The following is a 19,404-nucleotide window of genomic DNA, read 5'->3' on the forward strand; positions in this document are numbered from 1 at the left end:
AAAGAAAGCGGAGGAGAACAAAAGGCGTGCGAACTTGAAACTTAAGATGAAAGACTCATACCGATTCTTTGGGGGTTGCCAAACTTCATGCAAGGTCTCGGAGGAGGCCTAATAAAAAGGCACTGAAGCAAGCAGAAGGGGTCCCAGTTCCAGAATTGCTGTCAGAGAGGAGGCCGCCCGGTCCAGAGTCGCCGTCAGAGAGACTGCCCGGATCCACGTTGCTTGAGAGAGGAGCTTCTCGGTTCGAGATGTCTAGAGAGAGACTACTTCTAGGCAGCAGACAAGATTTCAAATTGCCGAATAGAGGAGTTCCAATTGCCGAATAGAGGAGTTCCAATTGCCGGAGAAAAGTTTTCAGGCCAGGTTAATGTCAGACATTCACCAGTGTATTGCGTTTTCATTACAATTTGATGAATCAAACGATTTCACTAATATTACTCAGTTAATGGTATTTATTCGCATGGTATTTCAAATTATTCAAGTAAAGAACTTTTGAAAATTATACCATTATTGGGAAGGACTAGGGGAGAAGACATTTTTTCGGCATTTGATGAATTTGTGAAACAACACAAACTTCTGCTTTTTAAACTTGTGTCTATTGCTACTGATGGTGCTCCTGCAATGATAGGTAATAAATCAGGCTTCATTTCATTATAAAAACGATGACAAATATTCAGATTTTTTAAGGTACCACTGTATCTTATGTATTCACCAACAAGTACTGTGTAGTAAAAGATTAAACACAAAAGATGTTTTGGATATTACATTGAAAGTTGTAAATTCTGTCCGAGGAAAAGCCCTGCAACGGCGGTTATTTAAATTCCAGGCAGATGATGATAGGGAACTTTTGTTGTACAATAATGTTCGCTGGTTCAGAAGAAGTCAATTTTTAGAAAGATTTCTTGTATTAATTAACGATATAAAAATTTTTCTTGATGAAAAGGGAGATATTTACCCACAATTGAGTTATAAAAGATGGTTGTTACACTTATCGTTTTTAGTAGATTTCTGTACGAAATTAAGCAATTCAAATTTAGAGTTACAAGTTAGAGATAATTTAATTGACATGTTAAGTTCAATAAAAACTTTCCAACAATACTTACTTTTATTAAAGAAAAATATAAATGACCGCGAATTTATAAATCTCCCATATTTTTTAAAATTTGGGAGTTTTCTTGAACAAAATCAAGAAATGCTTCGCTATGATTTAAAAGAATTTATTCGTGAAATAGAATTAGTTGAGGAAGAAATAAATTCAAGATTTAAAGATTTTAATAAAACTGAAATAATTATTTCTTTTATCAATAATCCATTTCAAGAAAACTTGAACATCACAGAAATTTCAAATAAAATTAGTGCGCTGTTTGATATAAACCAAGCTGAAGTAGAACTTGAGATAATAAACATTCAGAATAGTTTCTATTTAAAATCAATAAACAATGAAGTCATTTGGAAGTATGCACATGAAAAATTCCCAATAAATATTAACTGATATTGCGCGAAAAATTCTGTCGTGTTTCGGATCGACATACTTGTCAGAATCCGCTTTTCCAAATTATGAAAAAATGAAAATATTGGCTGATTGTTCGATTGGCCACTTCTTCATATCAGCTTGACTATGAAAATATTGCGAGGTCCAAACAATGCCAAATTTCACGTTAACGTTTTTTTTTTTTTTTTTTTTTTTTTTTTTTTTTTTTTTTTTTTTTTATAAACAACCAGCATTTCCTGTAACTTGTGAGTTTGTAATCAATCTGTTATTTTTTCTAACTTTTGTTTTCCAAAATAGAGAAATAAATATTTTATTCCAATATATATTTTTGTTGTATTAAAATAATTAAAAGTGATAAACACAAATAAAGTTTTTATTAGTTGTGTATTTTTTTAGTTGTTTATTTGTGCGTAATCAGATATCAGGTTGGGGGAACGTGATCTATATAAGAGAGTAGATCGCTGAATAACTTTTTATACAAAAGTAGCTCGCGTAGTATAGTAAAAAAGGTTGAACACCACTGCCATATGACTTTGTTCTTGTTATATCTTAACTAATATGCTCTTCTATTGCACTCCTTAAAATTTACTTTTGGGTTCTTTGCTACTTTTGTTTTCTTTTTCTTTGACTTCAGCCTGTAGATGTGCACCTGTACGCTCATATGTGATATAATTTGGAAAATCATACTCCCCATCGTACATAAAGCATGAAACTTATAGAATAAATTTTTGCTGAGATAAACTTACAATATTCTGATAAAATAAATATTTTTGAACAAGGAATTTTTAATTCATATTTCTATTTAGCAATGTCGTTCTAAATCATTCTAATATCGTTTCTGCGCAATGATCGCAAGACGCGATCAGTTAGTAAGAGAGGAAAAATGTAAATCCTTCGGTGTTACTTAGTGATTATACTCATCTCAATATCAGCTGTTTACAAAATGTAAACAGATCCTAGTAGAGATAGATGTTTGCAGGCTTGAAAAATTGATCGCAATGATTTACGAAGTACTTGTTTGTACATTTGTAAAATGTCACATAAACAGTGAAAATTTTAAATTGTGCTTCTTTTATTAGAATTCATGAAGATTTTATATAAGCATCCTGTATTCAGAGTTCATAACATTGTCTGTTGCTTTGCTCTAGAGCTCAGAAGAGCAGTGAGAAGGTTTATTTTTGGTTCTCTAGACGCGTAGAGCAATTGCGGTTGCTTAGAAGATAACAGTTGGAAGACTTCCCCGTATAATTACTTTTTGGGAAAATGACTGCTCGTATTGGAAACATGCCCACCTGTCACATGTTCAGAAATCCCAACAGACGCTTGCTTCTGCGTTTAGGTTGCATCACGTTTAAAATTGAGCCTCTGCGGGCCGCGTTTGTCCGCGATCTGGTCCTTTTTTTGTTTGTAATATTTGTTTTGATCCCAGTTAGTTGTTCTTCCTCGACTGTTTCTCAAAGATTAACATCTGTGACTGCAATATTCAATATTTTCCACTTGTGGTTCTGGTTTATCATTTAAAATTTCCACTCTAACTAAATCAACAACTACTTCTTGGATATTGGATCAAAAGGTACGCTTATAGTGAACCTCAGGCTTTCAGCTTCAGTGAATCGTTTAAACCCAATTAACACATTTTGTAGAGATAGTTTAGAGAGAGAGAAATTACGATAAACTTCATGGTTAAGATTTCATAATTTTGTACGTTAATATGATTTTCAGGGTTTTTTCCCCTACAAAGTTAATTCTTCAGTTAACCAGGTTCGCTAAAGCTGCAGTCTTTGAAAAGAGCAATTTTTGTTTTTTATTTTCTTAATTATCAAAATAGCTGTAACTACTCTACATCAGTGTTCCGTGTTCCAGTAATTTCATGAATACTTCAACATGGAGGAACTTCAATAATGCTGTTTTAAATTATTTCTTTGCATTGTAGAATGGAATTTAAAATGCTAATCAATGTAGAACACTCTTTTTAAAATCAGACTGTGGCTGGTATGTGACTTAAAAATGAAATATGACTATCTCAGAAACGATAGAACAGTCGCATAAAAGTAGAGGGGGGGGAGAATGAAACTTTAATTCCATGACCACTACCTCTCTGCAAGAATTAAAGAAAGAAAGAGGTACATTGTATATAGAATTTGTTGAACTGACTTAACTAAGAGGATGCAACCAAGAGTAATAATGTCAAAATAAATTTATGTATTAGTTGGATAAACCAAGATAGGAAAAATTGTCAACGGTTTTCAAGCATTCCGAAGTATTTCAGTTTTTATAAACAAATCCCTTATTTTGTCTCATTTTTCTCAAAAAATTGAGGAAAATTCGATTAAATGAGGCACGCAAATTTTCCAGTTTTTCAGAAAGCAATTTAAATTTTAAAATGTTATTATTATTTTTTTTTAATGATAGTCTCTTAACGAGAGATTTTTTATTGTGCATTGCGAGCGTGGGTGGGGTAATAGTAGATACTCCAGAAACCGCAGTGGCTGGGATTTTTCGTCCCGCTTAACATGAAATGGAACTGACAGTAAATGCGAATATTAAGCACATGCATCATACCATAGATACGCTAAACAAGCAACTAAGGCTAGGTCAGTATTGTAGTAAAATAAATAAAATCATAATGCCTTTTACTCCTCAAAGAGAGTAGGAGATCATTACGCTCTAACTTTTGGAGATCGGTGGTGGCCCATCCACACTCTTTTCCTTGAGCCAGTTATCAGTGATTTCATAGGCATCTAGGAAGAAAAGTATGAAATCTGATGTTATCTCGACGTTCCCTTTAATATAATTGTTTGAAATAGTGCGACATCTACGGACAATTTTCTTGAGTTGAGGAGATAAACTACGTGTTTCCGGGAGGGAAGCCCTACCTGCCTGTATCAAAGATCGATTCAAAGTCGGAACTCGTTGAATTAGGGCCTAGAAAATCTTTTGGCGGTATATGGCAGCAAATGCCGTTTCCACAGAGCTACGAGCATCCTAGGAAATTATAGTAAAAAATTTGTTCTTAATAGAATTTTGGTTACAAACCTGTTTACCTTATTCTTCTTTTATTGAAATGTTCCTGTTAAAAAGTTGCTAATCATACCGACAAATTTCTGTGAGAGAAAATGAGGCATTAAGCACATATGGCTTAGGAATAGTACAAGTTCAAAAGAAAGTCACGTTCTCATTTACTTGTTTACAGAACAAGTTTAAACTACTCTAACTTGATCATTTTCTGTTTATTCACCTTTAATTATCTAGTAATGTAATAATAAGCGATGCTCAGGACCTTGTGTGCTTAAATTAATCACTTTATTTTGTTTTCTTTTGCAGTATGCAAGTACGCCTGTCATAAAGTGTGTGAACCTAAGGTAAGTCTGGCATTTTTTTTTTTTAATGATCTGTTCCTGTTTTCCATACTCGGTTAAACAAGGTTTAGTCGAGTTTGGCAGTTAAACCTTTTAGTCTATTCTTCCTGTGTTTTCTGAATATTTAGAAACATTAATTCGTTTCATTTATTATAAGATGTATTTGAAAAGTTTGATATGTTCGAACAAAACATGAAAAGATGTCACCGAATGAAAGTGAGTAAACTAGGCTCTTGATATTTTTCTTTTTATGATATATTTCATAACAAACGCCTGATGAATTGACCTCGATTTCAAGAAACCATTGAAATTGCGCCCATGTAACGCTGTTTTTCAGATTTTGAGACTCTTTCCCGTCTCACTGACTGTTAAATTATAAACCCCCCCCTTTAAACGTTCTGTAAGAAATTGATGATTCGCTTCGTATCAAAAGGGTTCATAAACAAGAATCATTATTTTAATATATTAGTTCTTTAAAATCTATAATAAAAGTATTAATATTATTAAATTATTTTGTTAGTTTATAAAATTATATATTAGTAATATTTAATCGTTAAGAATTATAATATCATTGATATTAAAATACAGAATGATTAATTATGCCTTATTGAATTTGTCAATAGAACGCTTAAATAATCATCCAGTTAATATGATGTACTGCAAGAACGAGGTTCGTTGTTACACACTCATAGTTTCAGAGCTGAAAGAATTCACTTCTTCATAACATTCTACAGTTCCATTTATCTCAGTAAAATTATCATCTTCTCCCCTCCCTCACTGCAGATGCGCTTGGGCTGGCTTTTGGACTTGCGTTTTCAGGAACCACTGCAGTCAATCTTTAAATAGCACGTGTTTTTAAATGTGAATCCTATCGATGAAAGGTATAAACTTACTGTAATGCAGTGGCCTGGTTGGCCAAGTGGTTAGCGTATTCGCTTTTCAGGCAACAGGCTGCGGGTTCGAATCCTGCAAGTGTGCATGGATGTTTGTGATTGTCTTTTAGATAGAATATGCTTGAAAAACTTCCATGTTTGGTGTCTAGAGCAGAGCAGGATTTTTGGACCAGGTAAAAAAAAATAAAAAAATAAAATAAAACTGGAAAAAAATCTTTAGCTCACCCACGAGACGAAGGTACTATAGGTTTACAAAACCTCGGGGAAGTGCGAGCACATTAAAAAAAAAAAAAAAAACTGTTATCGTGGGCTGGCAGAGGGTTCGATAATCCAGACGTGAAGTGATGTCCACTCAGCCAACCAAGCTAGCAATTCATAACGTGTCCATTTGTATGTTAATTTCTTTCCTTGTATTATTTTTCTCTATTTTATCCAACTCGTATTCCAGTTTTTGTTCGGTATCAGTGTAAACTCGACAGTTGGCTAGAGATCTGAAAGAAGAGACGAACAGTTCAGGATATTACATCTTGAATTACGCATTTAATCATGAATTTAAATTAAAGAATTTTCATTTAAATTGATGCAATTTTTTCTTCTTTTTTTTTTCATAAAAGAAACTGAAAAGGCTACTGTATATCTCGGACGTGCTACTGCTGCCATGCGTATTCATGCTCTTAAATCGTATTAAAAAAAAGTCTACTTTGACAAACGAGTGAATCTCTGTTACATAACATTCTTGGATACCTTCTTCCATTCCTTAATGTTACAAAACCGTAACCTCTTCTCTCCACCAAATAAAAAAGTGTTACGCAATTTATGAATGAATTCAAAGCAGTTTTCAGACTATCAGATCAGCGGAATGCGTTTAGTTGGCCACTTTTTTTTTTAAGGAAGCACAACGTCGCCAACTTCCACTAGTTTCATTGTATTAGGAAACTTGATACTAAGAAGTAGCTTATTATTGTCAAGTCCCTGTTCTTGCATTACTTTGGAGGGTATTTTTTTTTCACCTTTAATGTTCACTTCGTGCCCTTTGATTCTGTGCCAACCAAACGAAGGAATAAATGTGAGACATGAATGTCCTGGAATTTTTTTAAGAGATTCAAAATTTTGTAATGTCAGTTTATTGATTGGTATTTGCATAAAATTAGTTTGAAATGTTTTTTCAAAATATCATTTATGTTCTTAACCCTGCGGAGATCGCGGTCGAAAAAATAGTAGCGTCGATGCATTCATTACTAGTATGTGCTGAAATGCGATAAAAAATTAAAAACAAAACTGCAAATATAATACATGATGGTTTATTTATTTTCAGTTACAATCTAGAAATTACTGAACAAAGAAAACAAAACAAAACAACTAAACCAGCACTATACTGACATGGGAGTTCGCGGTATCTCTCAGATACAATTTACTATCGAATATCACTTTCGCATTCGACTGTCATTCTCATCATCGGACTCCAGTAACAAAATCGCTGAATCTCTTCAACATCAGCTGGATTATCCAATCGATATATTTTTCCAGCCATTTTCAAGTAAATTAAAAAAAAAAAATACTATATTGACATCGGAGATAGTGGTATCTCTCAAATGCAATTTACTATGAACTATCACACAGCTTTACATAACACGTGTTAAACCAAAACCGACCGCATAAAACAGTGTGGAATATCGCTCATAATATATGCATGCGCAGCTAGTCATGACCTCCAAACTATACACTGGATATGTGTAAGAATATTTATATTAATTTGTTTGTATCTGTTAGATCAGCCGCGATCTCCGCAGGGTTAAATAACTTACATGTTATTAAATAAGGTATGGGCACTTCGAGTATAGGGCTCAAAATGTCAAACCCTGAGGGTCCTAAATCGTTGAGCATTTGCGATTAATCGGCTGATAAATCTTGAATTCGAATAATTTTATATTTTGCAAATAAAAACAAAGACGAAACATGAATTTATTTTTAGAGAAGAACTGTTTGGTTAAGTGAAGTTTAATTTATCACGAAAAAGTAAAGGAAGACTGAAATTAGGAGAAATTAAAATTTGAAAATAAATAACCAAATTCTGAGTTTCATATGTAAACAAAAGTAATTTTTTGAAAAGTAATATTACAGTTTATTTTAAAAAATTATCCGTCTCGATTCTTACGTATTCATATTTCAATTTGTTGCATGCAGTTCTTATCGACGTTAAAATACTACGACTGCAATTCACGAGAAAAAGCAAGCTGGAAGTGGAGGTTTTGCACTATTTTGAATCCGTGAATTCGGATTTATTTATTATTGCTGTTATTCTTTTTAATCTATAGGATTTTTTCTCCGATTTTTTTTTTTTTTTTTGAAAACCTTGTGTGACTATTTTTATTTATTCGTTAAACTTAAATTTGGCTGTTCATTTGAAATAAAAAATAAAACTTGATTTGAGGTATATCATATTTTTTCTTTCGCTTTCTTTCAGGATAATTTAAACTAATTCATTATTGAGTAGACCTTCGCTGGGAAAAAAGCAGTTTTGCGAATAACTTTTAGTTCTTAAATGGAGAGAGCATCAGAGTATATTTAAAGGAAAATAATATATTAATAACATTTTAATAGTTACAGAGATTTAAGTAAAATACTCTAAATAAATACTGATTAATAACTTAATTCTTAATTAATAATTAAGTAGCGCCTGTCCTGCCCTGTTGAATCTAGAAAATCGGGCAAAGCTCACTAATAACGAATAAATATTAAAAAATAAATATTAAAACAACCAGTTTTAATTTGTGAATATTGAACATAAATGATAAAATAAACTGCATTCCGTTCTTTGCTGAGAAAAATGTTTTGCCTTAAATCACTAATCATTCTCCTGATGTGGGCACTACCATTGTGCCATATTTTGTGTATGTTTTATTTTTATTTTTTTATTTTTTATTTATTTATTTTTTTTTAACCTCTGGTGTTTCGTTCTGGATAGACATGTTGGTTGAATTTTCGTGCTAGTGCACCCCTCTTTTCTGAAAGACGGAATAGAATACTAACTGGCATATGTACTAAGGGAATATTTATATCTCGGAGAATTTAGTCTCCCGTCGTCAGGTTATTTAGGTCATTTCTTTAGTATTTTGGTGATTTTAGGTCAGAATGTCGCACTAGACTGAATTTTCTCATGTTTTTCTTTGTGTGTTCTCACCTCCCTTATTGTAGGAATCCAAAAATATATGTAACATTTGCTACTACAAGATTAAACACTGAAGTAGGAATTACCATCCAGATCAGAATGATCCTATGTGATGTGAAAACTCAGTGCTTCTCAAACTTATGGATGTAAAGGCCCCTTTGGAAAAATTAAAATATTTCACGGCCCATATCGAAAAAAATCGTAATACAGGCATATATTATTATAATATTTATTGTATTTATATTCAATACAATTTGTATCCAAGATTTTGCGTTTGTAAGCTTTTTTGTGCTTCTTATCAATACCTTTGAAATGAAACTTATGAATAAGCATATTGTTTACTAATAGTCATTAAGCCGAAATACTCAGGAAGTAAAATTTGTGCACCAACCCAATGTGTGATTTTTTCCATTAAAATATAAAAAATAACAAAAAAGAAATAAAAATTAAATACATTTCTTTTAAGATAAAAAATATCTACTTAGTCTTAAAACATTTTAAATTTGTTTTCATTATTTCACGGCTCCTCCTCAACAAACAAACCTTAATTCTCCTAAGGGGGCCGCGGCTCACAGTTTGGGAAGTGCTGTTATAGCTCAATAAATTAGTTACGCAAGTATTATTTTGAAAATTAATATGTAGTCAGTTACAGAGCTTACAAGAAATGAGTTACAAAACTAGTATACTTGAAACTATAGATATCGTCCTGTTCTCGTTCTACTGATTTCCTCCCCCCACCACCACACACACAACACCTTTAAGGGAATCCAAACGTTTGCGAATACAACAGTATGACTTCTAGTAATAAGAAATGAAATTACTCATCATAATACGATATCATTTTAGAAATATATCTTTTATGGTGTTAACGATTTATTTTCGAGAAATAGGACTATTCCCCCCCCCCCATCCCACGCTCATGACAACATTTTTTACTCCTCCCCGGAACTTAATTTCAAAGTGGCCTGGGTATGAACATGCAATTCATTCTTTTCCTTGTTATCGCAGTCCAAGTGACACTCATGTTCGCTAAGACGACTCAGCTGAAGTCCCTTGAAAATAAACACATGACTGTTTACAGAGAAGAACGCCGGAGGTGAAAGGAGAACAAATATAACCCAGTTTCCTTTTCGCGAAGTTAGAAAAAAAAAAAAATTAAAAGTTGCAAGATGAACGCTCTCCTCCCTATTGCTATATTTACACCTCTAATAATAAAAAAAAGGGAGTCATTCAAAAATAACTCGCGTCTGCGTGTGTGCGTGCGCGCGCCTTCCGCCGTCCTCTTATATAACGCAGAACACTGCCATTGGCGACTTAAGGAAATTGATTGCAGTATCATTTCCGTCCTGTAATTTTATACGAATATTAGGAAAACAAAAGATAAACAGATATACTCTCGAAAATCTTAGTGAAAAATATTTAAAAGCACCAATTGGAAAGCGAATTGAATTAATTTAGGATTTATTTATGTAAATGAGCGAATTTGCCCTATTCTTAAGTGGCCTTATAACTGTGTAATTAACATTGCGAAAGAAACCACTACCTTGCTGAGAGATGTTCTGTGCGAAGTAATCCACAATACTTTCACTCGGAACCTTCCGTTTCAAGTTCTATTTTAGTTTTAAATCGAATCGGATGAGTTTTTATTGTTGGTTGGTTTGTTTTGCGTACGAATCTCCCTCCTTTGTAAAGAGGCTAAATTCAGTCTATGAATTTTTTATTTTTAATATGGGAGTCTTCCAGCGCAGTCAGTAGTGACGAAGAAGTTTGAAAAGACCCAGCTTTGAACCCCATTAAGGGCGCGAGGAATTTTCCAGAGTTTCTCCAGTTGAAGGTGAATTGGGGTCTGTTATAAGTTATCGGTTTCCTGCTGCAAAACAGGCAAATTACTAGGGAAAACGTTAATTAACGAACACATCACAGAAATCTAAGTCGAAAGATTAGCTATCCCTTCATTATCAAGATTACATTTATGAGAATCTGGTGGCTATAGACCTAATTGTGTAAATGAAGATAGGATGGATAAATAAAATAAAGTATATGATCTGGTTGGAATCGTCTAAAACAAGACTGAAACGATTCGATTCCATCCCATTCCCTAAGTGCATTTGCTTTTTTTTTTTTTTTTGATGAAGTTAGCCAATTATGGTATGAAAAATACGAAGTCAAAGTGGTGGTTGTTCGTATTTTAATAAACTTAATTTATTTAGTATTGTACTCCATATCTAGTGAATGTTATAGCCATACGGGTGTATGCACCCATTATAGGTTCAAGTGAGGATGAGGTCGAAGAATTTTACAGTAGATTGCGACAAGTTGTATACAGTATTCATAAAAACCGATTTTCTCTTGATATTAGGCGATTGGAATGCAAAAATGGGAGAAAAAGAAAAACGATGCTTCACTGGAAATTTTGATTTGGGACTTAGAAATGAAGCAGGAAAAAGGATGTTGAACGCTTTCAACACCATAAAAGATGATTGAACACATGGACTTCACCTCTTGGAGAATACAGAAATCAGATAGATTTCTGTATTCTCCAAGAATTCTGTAAGTTAAATTGAAATTAAGGGCTAAGAAGAAACAACAGGATAGTATCAGATTTCATTCAAAAAATTGTAAATAGCTGTCAGAAATCTGTTTAGAAAGATAAAAATGAAGTCGCATGGAAGTTTATCCCTGGATTAGGAGTTGTAAAACGTAATTCTGGAAAATGTTTGGAAGAATCAGTGAAAATAAGATAGAAAGAGTATGTAGAGGATTTGTACAAGAAAGATAACAACATTGAAGGAGAATTTGAAAGGAGAGAATTTGTTGAGTAACTCATGATAATGAAAAGTGAAGTGATATCAGCAGTGGAACAGCTGCCAAAAGAAAAGCTTCTGGAGCTGATGAAGTTGTCAGTGGAATTACTGAGAGCAGCAGATGGGGATGAAGTAGTGAATATATTGACTGTAATTTGTCAACAAGTTTGGAAAAAAATACACTGGCCAAGATATTGGAAAACATCAGTATTCATCCCAATTCCAAATAGATCAAGTCCTAGAGAATGTAAAAATTATAGAATCATCGCTTTAATTTCACATTCAAGTAAAGTTGTGCTGGAAGTGATCTAATAAAGACTGGAGCCATAAGTGAATAGAGAAATGCCACAAGAACAGGCAGGCTTTTGGAGAGCTAGAGAAACTAGAGACTAAATAGCAACGATGAGATGGATTATGGAAAGAACAAGAGCATTTCAGAAGTAGTCATCTGTTTTATTGATTATAAGAAAGCTTTTGATTGGGTGGATCACAACAGACTGTGGATTGTAATGAGATCAGTGGGAATACCGAACATCTAAATCTCTTGATAAGAGAGCTCTATGACTACCAAGAAGTTTCAGTAAAAACAGTCTTTGGAGAAACTGTGTTCGAGTGAGAAAAGGAGTCCGTCATGGTTGTAGACTGTCGCCAACATCTTTTTAATATTTATAGTGAATAGTTTGAGAATGGCTGGCTAACTTGGCCCAACTGGAATTAAGATTGATGGCAGAAAAATAAATAATATATGCAGATGATACAACCCTCATAGAAGAAACCAAGGAAGATCTGGAGCGGTTGGTTAAGAGGGAAAATAACAAAGCCCTACTTAATTTAAACATCAGCAAAACAAAAGTCATGTCTTCTGGCAATTTAGATGAATTTATAATAGAGGAAGATAAAACAGAGTCGATGAAAGTTATGATTTACTGAGATCCAGAATCAAAAATGATAGTAAATGTGAAGCTGAAATTAAAAGGATAGTGATAGGGAAAAAAGCTCTGTTAAACCTGATAAAAATTATGAAAGAGAGATGTAAGGCCACGGAAGTTAGAACTGTCAAAATAATGGTATTTTTAGTAGCGATGTATGGATGTGAAAGCAGGATTATTAAGAAGAAAGACAGAAAGCGAATTGATTCATTTGAATTATGGCCCTCGAAGAGACTGTTAATGATCCCATGAACTGCAAGCATGACCAATAAGGTTTTAGATAATATAAAGACAGACTGCTCCTTGGAGGCAATTTGCTAAACAGAAGTTGATTTACTTTGGACATATTGGTTTGGACAATATTGCAGAGGAGATCCTCTGTAACATTGTACGGCCTAATGATTTCTGACGTGGGGTGAAGGACAAGCGAGCACTCACATTGGTAGTGTTTGAGGAAACCCAAAGCATATCTGATTGTATAAATACGAGTACATATTTGATTCTTTGAATACTTTTGCAGTCTCCATTAAAATGTTAAATAGCATCATTATTCATCTGTTTTGCTCACTCTGGCTGTTTCATAAAGTTTATTCCCTATGGGGGTGACAATTTATCTCTTCACATTATAAGAGTAGATGAATCATTGGAAAAGGAAGTTATGTTGGGGAAGATTGAGGGAATGAAAAGAAAAAGAAGACCGGAAAAGATTTGGATGGACAACATAAAAGAACTTGCCAAACTTGAACTTACAAGTTCTGAAAGAAAGGACAGGAGGCCGATTGGGATGGAGAGAGCCTTTGTTCACTAGATCACCAAGAGTCGAAAACAACTGGATGGTGCGAAACAATTCCTAAATTGTGTTTTCATGCTACAGAATAGAAACGTCACGTATTTGGAACTGAATGAGTTTTTGAAATAATGTAAAAAAAAATATCTGAGAAGAAATGCTTCCAGGTTTTAGGAAATAAATGATTTTTCGTTATCCAATGTAAGACTGCTTATTGGAATCTTGAAGTGCTTTGAAAGTACCGTTTTCCTCTCTAGAGCTGGGTTTTTAGATTTTCTACCAATTAGTCCACTCACGATACTAATTTACAGTGATTTTACAATTTTGTTGGATAGGATTCACGTTAAAAAAATATAAATGTAATGTTTCTTAGCTAGGTTTTGGTTCCACACGTAACCAGGATGGTATGGAGTCAACAGGAGACTGCATCTATTTATTATAATTTATTTGTTGTCACTAATTTTCTAGTAACGGAAACTTGTAGATGTCTTTCGAGAGTTCAAATGTTTCCCCATACTTGAAAGGTTCTGTGGCATTGGTGCCTCCAAAAATTTGATTGTTTTATATATTGAAAAGAACTGGAAATAAATAATAAAAGTGTAAAACTATTTATTTTGGCATTGCCTTGAAAACATGTCTGCAGAAGAAGTATATTAATAACTAATAGGTACGCCTAATTTGGGTTGGTGAAGCGAGGCCTCTGCAACATTGTACCGCCTAGTTATTTCTGTCATGGGTGAAGGACATGCGAGCACTAACGTCGGTGGTGTTTGAGGAAAACGAAAGCACATCTGATTGTATAAATGCATATTTGATTCTTGGAGTACTTTTGCAGTCCCCATTAAAATGTTAAATAGCATCATTATTCATTTGTTTTGCTCACTCTAGCTGTTTCATAAAGTTTAATATCCACATGGGGTGATAATTTCTCTTCACATAAGAGCAGATCAGTTTGTTATATAAGTCAGTTTTCATTTTTCTCTTATCATCAGTATACTAACACTTAATTCTCCTTCTAGGAGGTTTGTGGATGGCTGACTAATATTTTACTGAATTACAATAATGGTCTAAATGCTATTTAAATAGTCATGAATATTAAAATATCAAAGTAGTAAGAAGCTTCTATCATAATGAGAAAACTCTCGATCAACTCAACTAACTTTTGTGTTTATTCTTAAATGTACAGAAAAAACTTCCAACCAACCCAAATTAGCTATAGAAGAAGCTCTGGTCATTGATTTCCATGACAATAAAAAGGATATTATTTTCATTTTAATTATCATGAAAGTGATGATATTTCCAATCGCAGTCCAATCAAACAACTACTCAATAAACATATTCAAAGTGTGTGCGAGAGAGAGATATCTTGTTTACCACGCATCTTCAAGGAATAAATTACCAGTCTCATTTTCATTATCCGTCACCATCATACCATTACTTCATGCGGCATCTGCTGTTTCTATTAAACGTATGCAAAGTGTGCATACGCTGATTGAGATTATGATAAAAACGACAATTAATGTACTCTACTATTTCCTTACGTTTTTATTTATCTTTCAAATTTTTCTTAATTCTTATTTTATTTTTTGCTTCTATTCCTTTAGTATATTTAAATCGCATTTCATGTCCAGAATTTAAGATAACTCCAATAAAATGTTAGGTATCTATATTAAACTTAGATTATCTTATATGCTTTTCGTCGAATTTCTAATTTGAGATGCCATGGCTTCACATTATTGCTCATACAAAGTTGGTCAAACACGACTACTCATGTGATAATCCAATGAAAAGATGGACATGTTTATCCTGTATATTAATGGCAAAATATAAGCTAAGTATGGTTTATATTAGACAGTGATTACTCGTTATGTCCGAAAATCAAGACAAGTTGCTTTAACTGTTTCTTATTTCCATTCAGATGTTTAGCTGACATACTGATGCCCTCCCCCCCCCCCCCACAAATGCACATGCTTTGCCGAAATTTGATATTCTGATACCTTTATAAATTCTATCCATACAGTCCATCAAGCCTTTCTTTATGAGTTGGAATTGTTTCATATCTCAAAGTACACGGATCGTAGACAGGTGAAATACTGTCAGAACCACCCTCCCCTCCACAAGTAAGGTAATGTGCTCCTCGAATAATAAACGCAAGTCTACTTATACTGTTGACTAAATGTATAAATCCTGAAATTAGGTAATGCGATTCTGTATTCTCATAAATGTCATTAACGATCAAGAAATACTCAAGCAACGTAGTTCTGAACACCATTACCTTTACAAGTCTTATGCAGCTACCTGGTCATAAGGTTTAGGATTTCTGGACTAGTCATCCGGAAATCAACCAACTGAGTCACGTAATTTTAAAGACCTTAAAACATATGATATGCGGGATAAAGCAACATTCCAGACAACTTGTCGCCATACAATTTGGCACTAATTTTATGTTTATGACGTAGATATGTTTACAACGACTTGTCCCACAATTAGAGACCGCTCATTCTGAGAACAGTTAATAAAACCTCCCACACGCAGAACGTGTGCGCCAGCTTCGCATAAATGGCCGTGGCTGCTCATATGCTTCTACCCACCACCCATCATTTTCGCTCTGCACTTCCGCTTTATATCTCGCATCCCCATCAGATTCCCTGCTGTCTTAAGAATTGCAACAACAACAAAGGAGATTCCAATTTAAAGGCAGATCACATGCGAGTAAAATGCACAGCGAATAACAACGTGCAGCGAGCAACACTGTCTAACAATAACTTTCTTGCATTTCTATTTAAGACTGTTACTGACAGCCTCGTTAGTCATCTAGCACCAGCATGGCAGATAAGTTTACATCCTTTTTTTATCATCCTCCCCGTTTTTTTGCCTCCCTAGAGAAATGTACTTCCCTTCTACGAGTTCTATGCTAGATCGGTCATTACACTCTTTCTTGAGAATCTGATTAATTCGAATCAGGAAAAGGTTGTCTTCACTACACATTCTTCACGACTTAACATCTGATTTATTAATAGTTATTAAAAATAGATTTTCCTTGTAACTTTCCTCTTAAAACAGCACTGAGTTAACCCTGGAAAACCAAATTTCCTAATGGTAATAGCACATAGAGCTTGCCCCACCCTTTCCACAATCAATTAAATTATTTCAAAACGTGGTCGAACCAGAGTTAAGCTTCGTGAGGTAGATATCGAGAAACACTTTTGACTTTGCGTATTTATTAACAATTAATTTTTATAATACTTCAAAAAGTTTTTGTTCATTAACAAAAAAAAAGTGTCCAAATATCTGTAATACTTTTTACACTAGTTGTCTCGGTATGTAGAATGATATTTCTAGGTATCGAAACATGACCCCACTTGTGCTCTTTTCCTCCTCAAAACAGCTAAACTTGACTTGAGAACGCTCTCAGTTATCAAACAGGATATATTTGTTTCATGGCTTTGGTGGCAGTACTAATCATTTCCATCTTAAATTAGAACTGATAATGATGCTGCCAGATTTCGAAATCGTAAGGTAAACCAACGATTATATCAATTACATTTAGTAGTTATTTTTTTTTTTAGAATTTTTTTATTTTTATTTTGTCTTAAATTGCCACATTTTTAATCGGAAAATTAAAAGAAAACTAACAAAACGCTTGAAGTTTTTGTTACATATTTTTTCTTATCTGGGGAGTAATAAAGGCACAAGAAACGCAACCATTTTCTTAGATATTTTATAATAACAATTTGCGATTTCCATAACCTCTTTTCCTCCTAAATCTGAGCGATTCCGTAAGCACTGCTGCGAAATATACGAAAAAAATTTAAATATAGACATTTGCAGAAAACTTGTTCATCAGCAGTTTAACAATAAAAATAAATGTTGAAAATGAAGAAAAATTAATTACCGAAGGCATGCAATATTGCCGATAATAACTTTTTAACGCTCTAGGAATAACAGTATGGAAAAATGTATTATAAAGACTAGTATGTTCTATAATTATTTCTGTATTCAACCATCATTACTGTCGGCTTTCCACTAGGAGATTTAAGTCCATCTGAGGATGGTAATGGCACAACTCCACGAATTTTTCCAGGCCTACTTTATGCAAAACTTTTACTTGTACTAAATGTGTTCGAAGGTGAGTTACATTTGGGAAGGCGAATATCCGGAAGAAAATCAACCAAATAGACAGCTAGATACAAGTAACGTGAAAAATTACACTGAACAGCCATATTCTGAGCAATTCTTGCCAAGAATAAAGGATTTACAGCGGCTTCTATTGATCTTGCAGTCTTTATGGGACTTCCATTATTATCACCAATTATATTTAATGTATCATTACGTTAAATATTATCAACGCAGTCCTCACCCGACCCGTATTTTTTTAATTAATTTTTTTAATCTATTCTGTTTATACTTTTACAGAACTTTTAAAATTAGCATCGCTGCATGGTTAAGGTGAGGATGTATAGAGAATTAAAATATGCAATAAAGGAATGTAATGATTTTGACAAATGCTCTGCTATTATAACCGGCAGAGCCAAATTTATGAATGGCAAAAATACTGTGGGAGAAACTGCTGGGCTACAAATTCCTTTTATGTCCACATTGATATTTTTTGTTGTGATTTGAAGTATCCGTTCAAGTGTTGTCTTCTATTTTGATTTGATAAATTTCGTATAGGAAAATGATCGCTAGCAGATATATATATATACACACTTCCGTACGTAGAAGTTATTTGAAGTGTAAAATTTTTACTTTTGTGTGTTTTTCTTTTGACAAAAGCTTAAAGGAATCCGATCCATTTTCTGTTATACATCAAATAAATGCGTTTACCTGAAGCTGACATAATTTCACTTGATATTTGGGATGATATGCTTTTCAATATCGAAATTTGAGGAAGGATTGCTGAATAACATTGATATGTGTCGAGTACATTGAACTGAGAAAATTTATTGATAAAATTCTCAGTGAGAGCATCGGCTTATAGGGCTGTTGGACAGCGCTGATCTAGATTTTTGGAAGAATACATTCAGAATTTTGTATAATGATTTAAATCATTATACAAAAAAAAAAAAAAAAAAAAAAAACTGGTTTGTTTGATACATGTGATTTAGTATTTTAGTAAAACAAAAGCATAAAAATCCAAAATTCTAAACTAAAACAACAAACGAATAAATATTGGCCTATAATAGGAAGCTAGATAGGGTACAAAGGCCTCGCCTACTCCCTATAAGAGAATAAAAGTCGTTAGCTGATTTATTTTATTTTTATAGGAAGTTAATATATATTATTTGGCTTTCACCATATTGTTAAGGTGCAATAATTCATTTAACGGAAGCTAGGCTGGATTTTTACATAGCCATCTGTTAATGGATTCAACAAGACCCACTTAGCTGAAACTCATAAAAGTAGACCAAAAGGCATGGACCAAACCTTGCCTCCCATCCCATAGCAGGTATACCAGGCAAACCATGTAATGTTGTTGGACATATCAGTTAGCTGAACGTTCTCTTGTATTGCGAGTGTTATCAATATATTCCTAGACATGTTTGAAAAGATTCAAAAATACAGTTTGTTTTCCTTCGGTAGTTATCCATTGCCAAAAATAATTCAACACTCCATTAACATTAGAAATCAATTGCACGTTAGTATCGTGGGTTGACATCAACCGTACTATTGTGCGACAGATTGAGCTAGATACTCCACCTTACTCTAGAGACCGAATTTAGAACTTTTTTGAGACCCTTCAGGGCCTACAGCAAGTTTCAGATTTATAGGAACATCATCTGGCACGTTTTAAATACACCGAAGGTGCAGTGGGATTAGAATCCAAAATGTGTACTCTGAAGGGCAGAGATGGGATCTACTCTGCCAACCAGGTCTAAATTTCTTCAGGTTTTTTCATATCTACTAAACCAAAATTAGCGAAGAATTCACGTGATGATGACGGAAACAAGTTAACCACCTGAACATGTTG

At 33.6% G+C, this 19,404-nt stretch overlaps 1 protein-coding gene across 1 annotated transcript in view; it reads left to right on the forward strand.

The window, feature by feature from the left end:
• The window catches only part of LOC150099091 (tensin-1-like), a 780,515-nt gene that overhangs the window by 38,034 nt on the left and 723,077 nt on the right, over positions 1 to 19,404 (forward strand). The window contains exon 3 of the mRNA XM_090405808.1: positions 4,817 to 4,854. Within this exon, the coding sequence (XP_090261934.1) occupies positions 4,817 to 4,854 (38 nt within the window). The remainder of the gene's footprint in view (positions 1 to 4,816; positions 4,855 to 19,404) is intronic.

This window comes from Typopeltis vanoorti, chromosome 15 (assembly GCF_054136105.1).
Source record: "Typopeltis vanoorti isolate ZY-2024b chromosome 15, IOZ_Tvanoo_1.0, whole genome shotgun sequence".
Taxonomy (NCBI): Eukaryota; Metazoa; Arthropoda; class Arachnida; order Uropygi; family Thelyphonidae; genus Typopeltis; species Typopeltis vanoorti.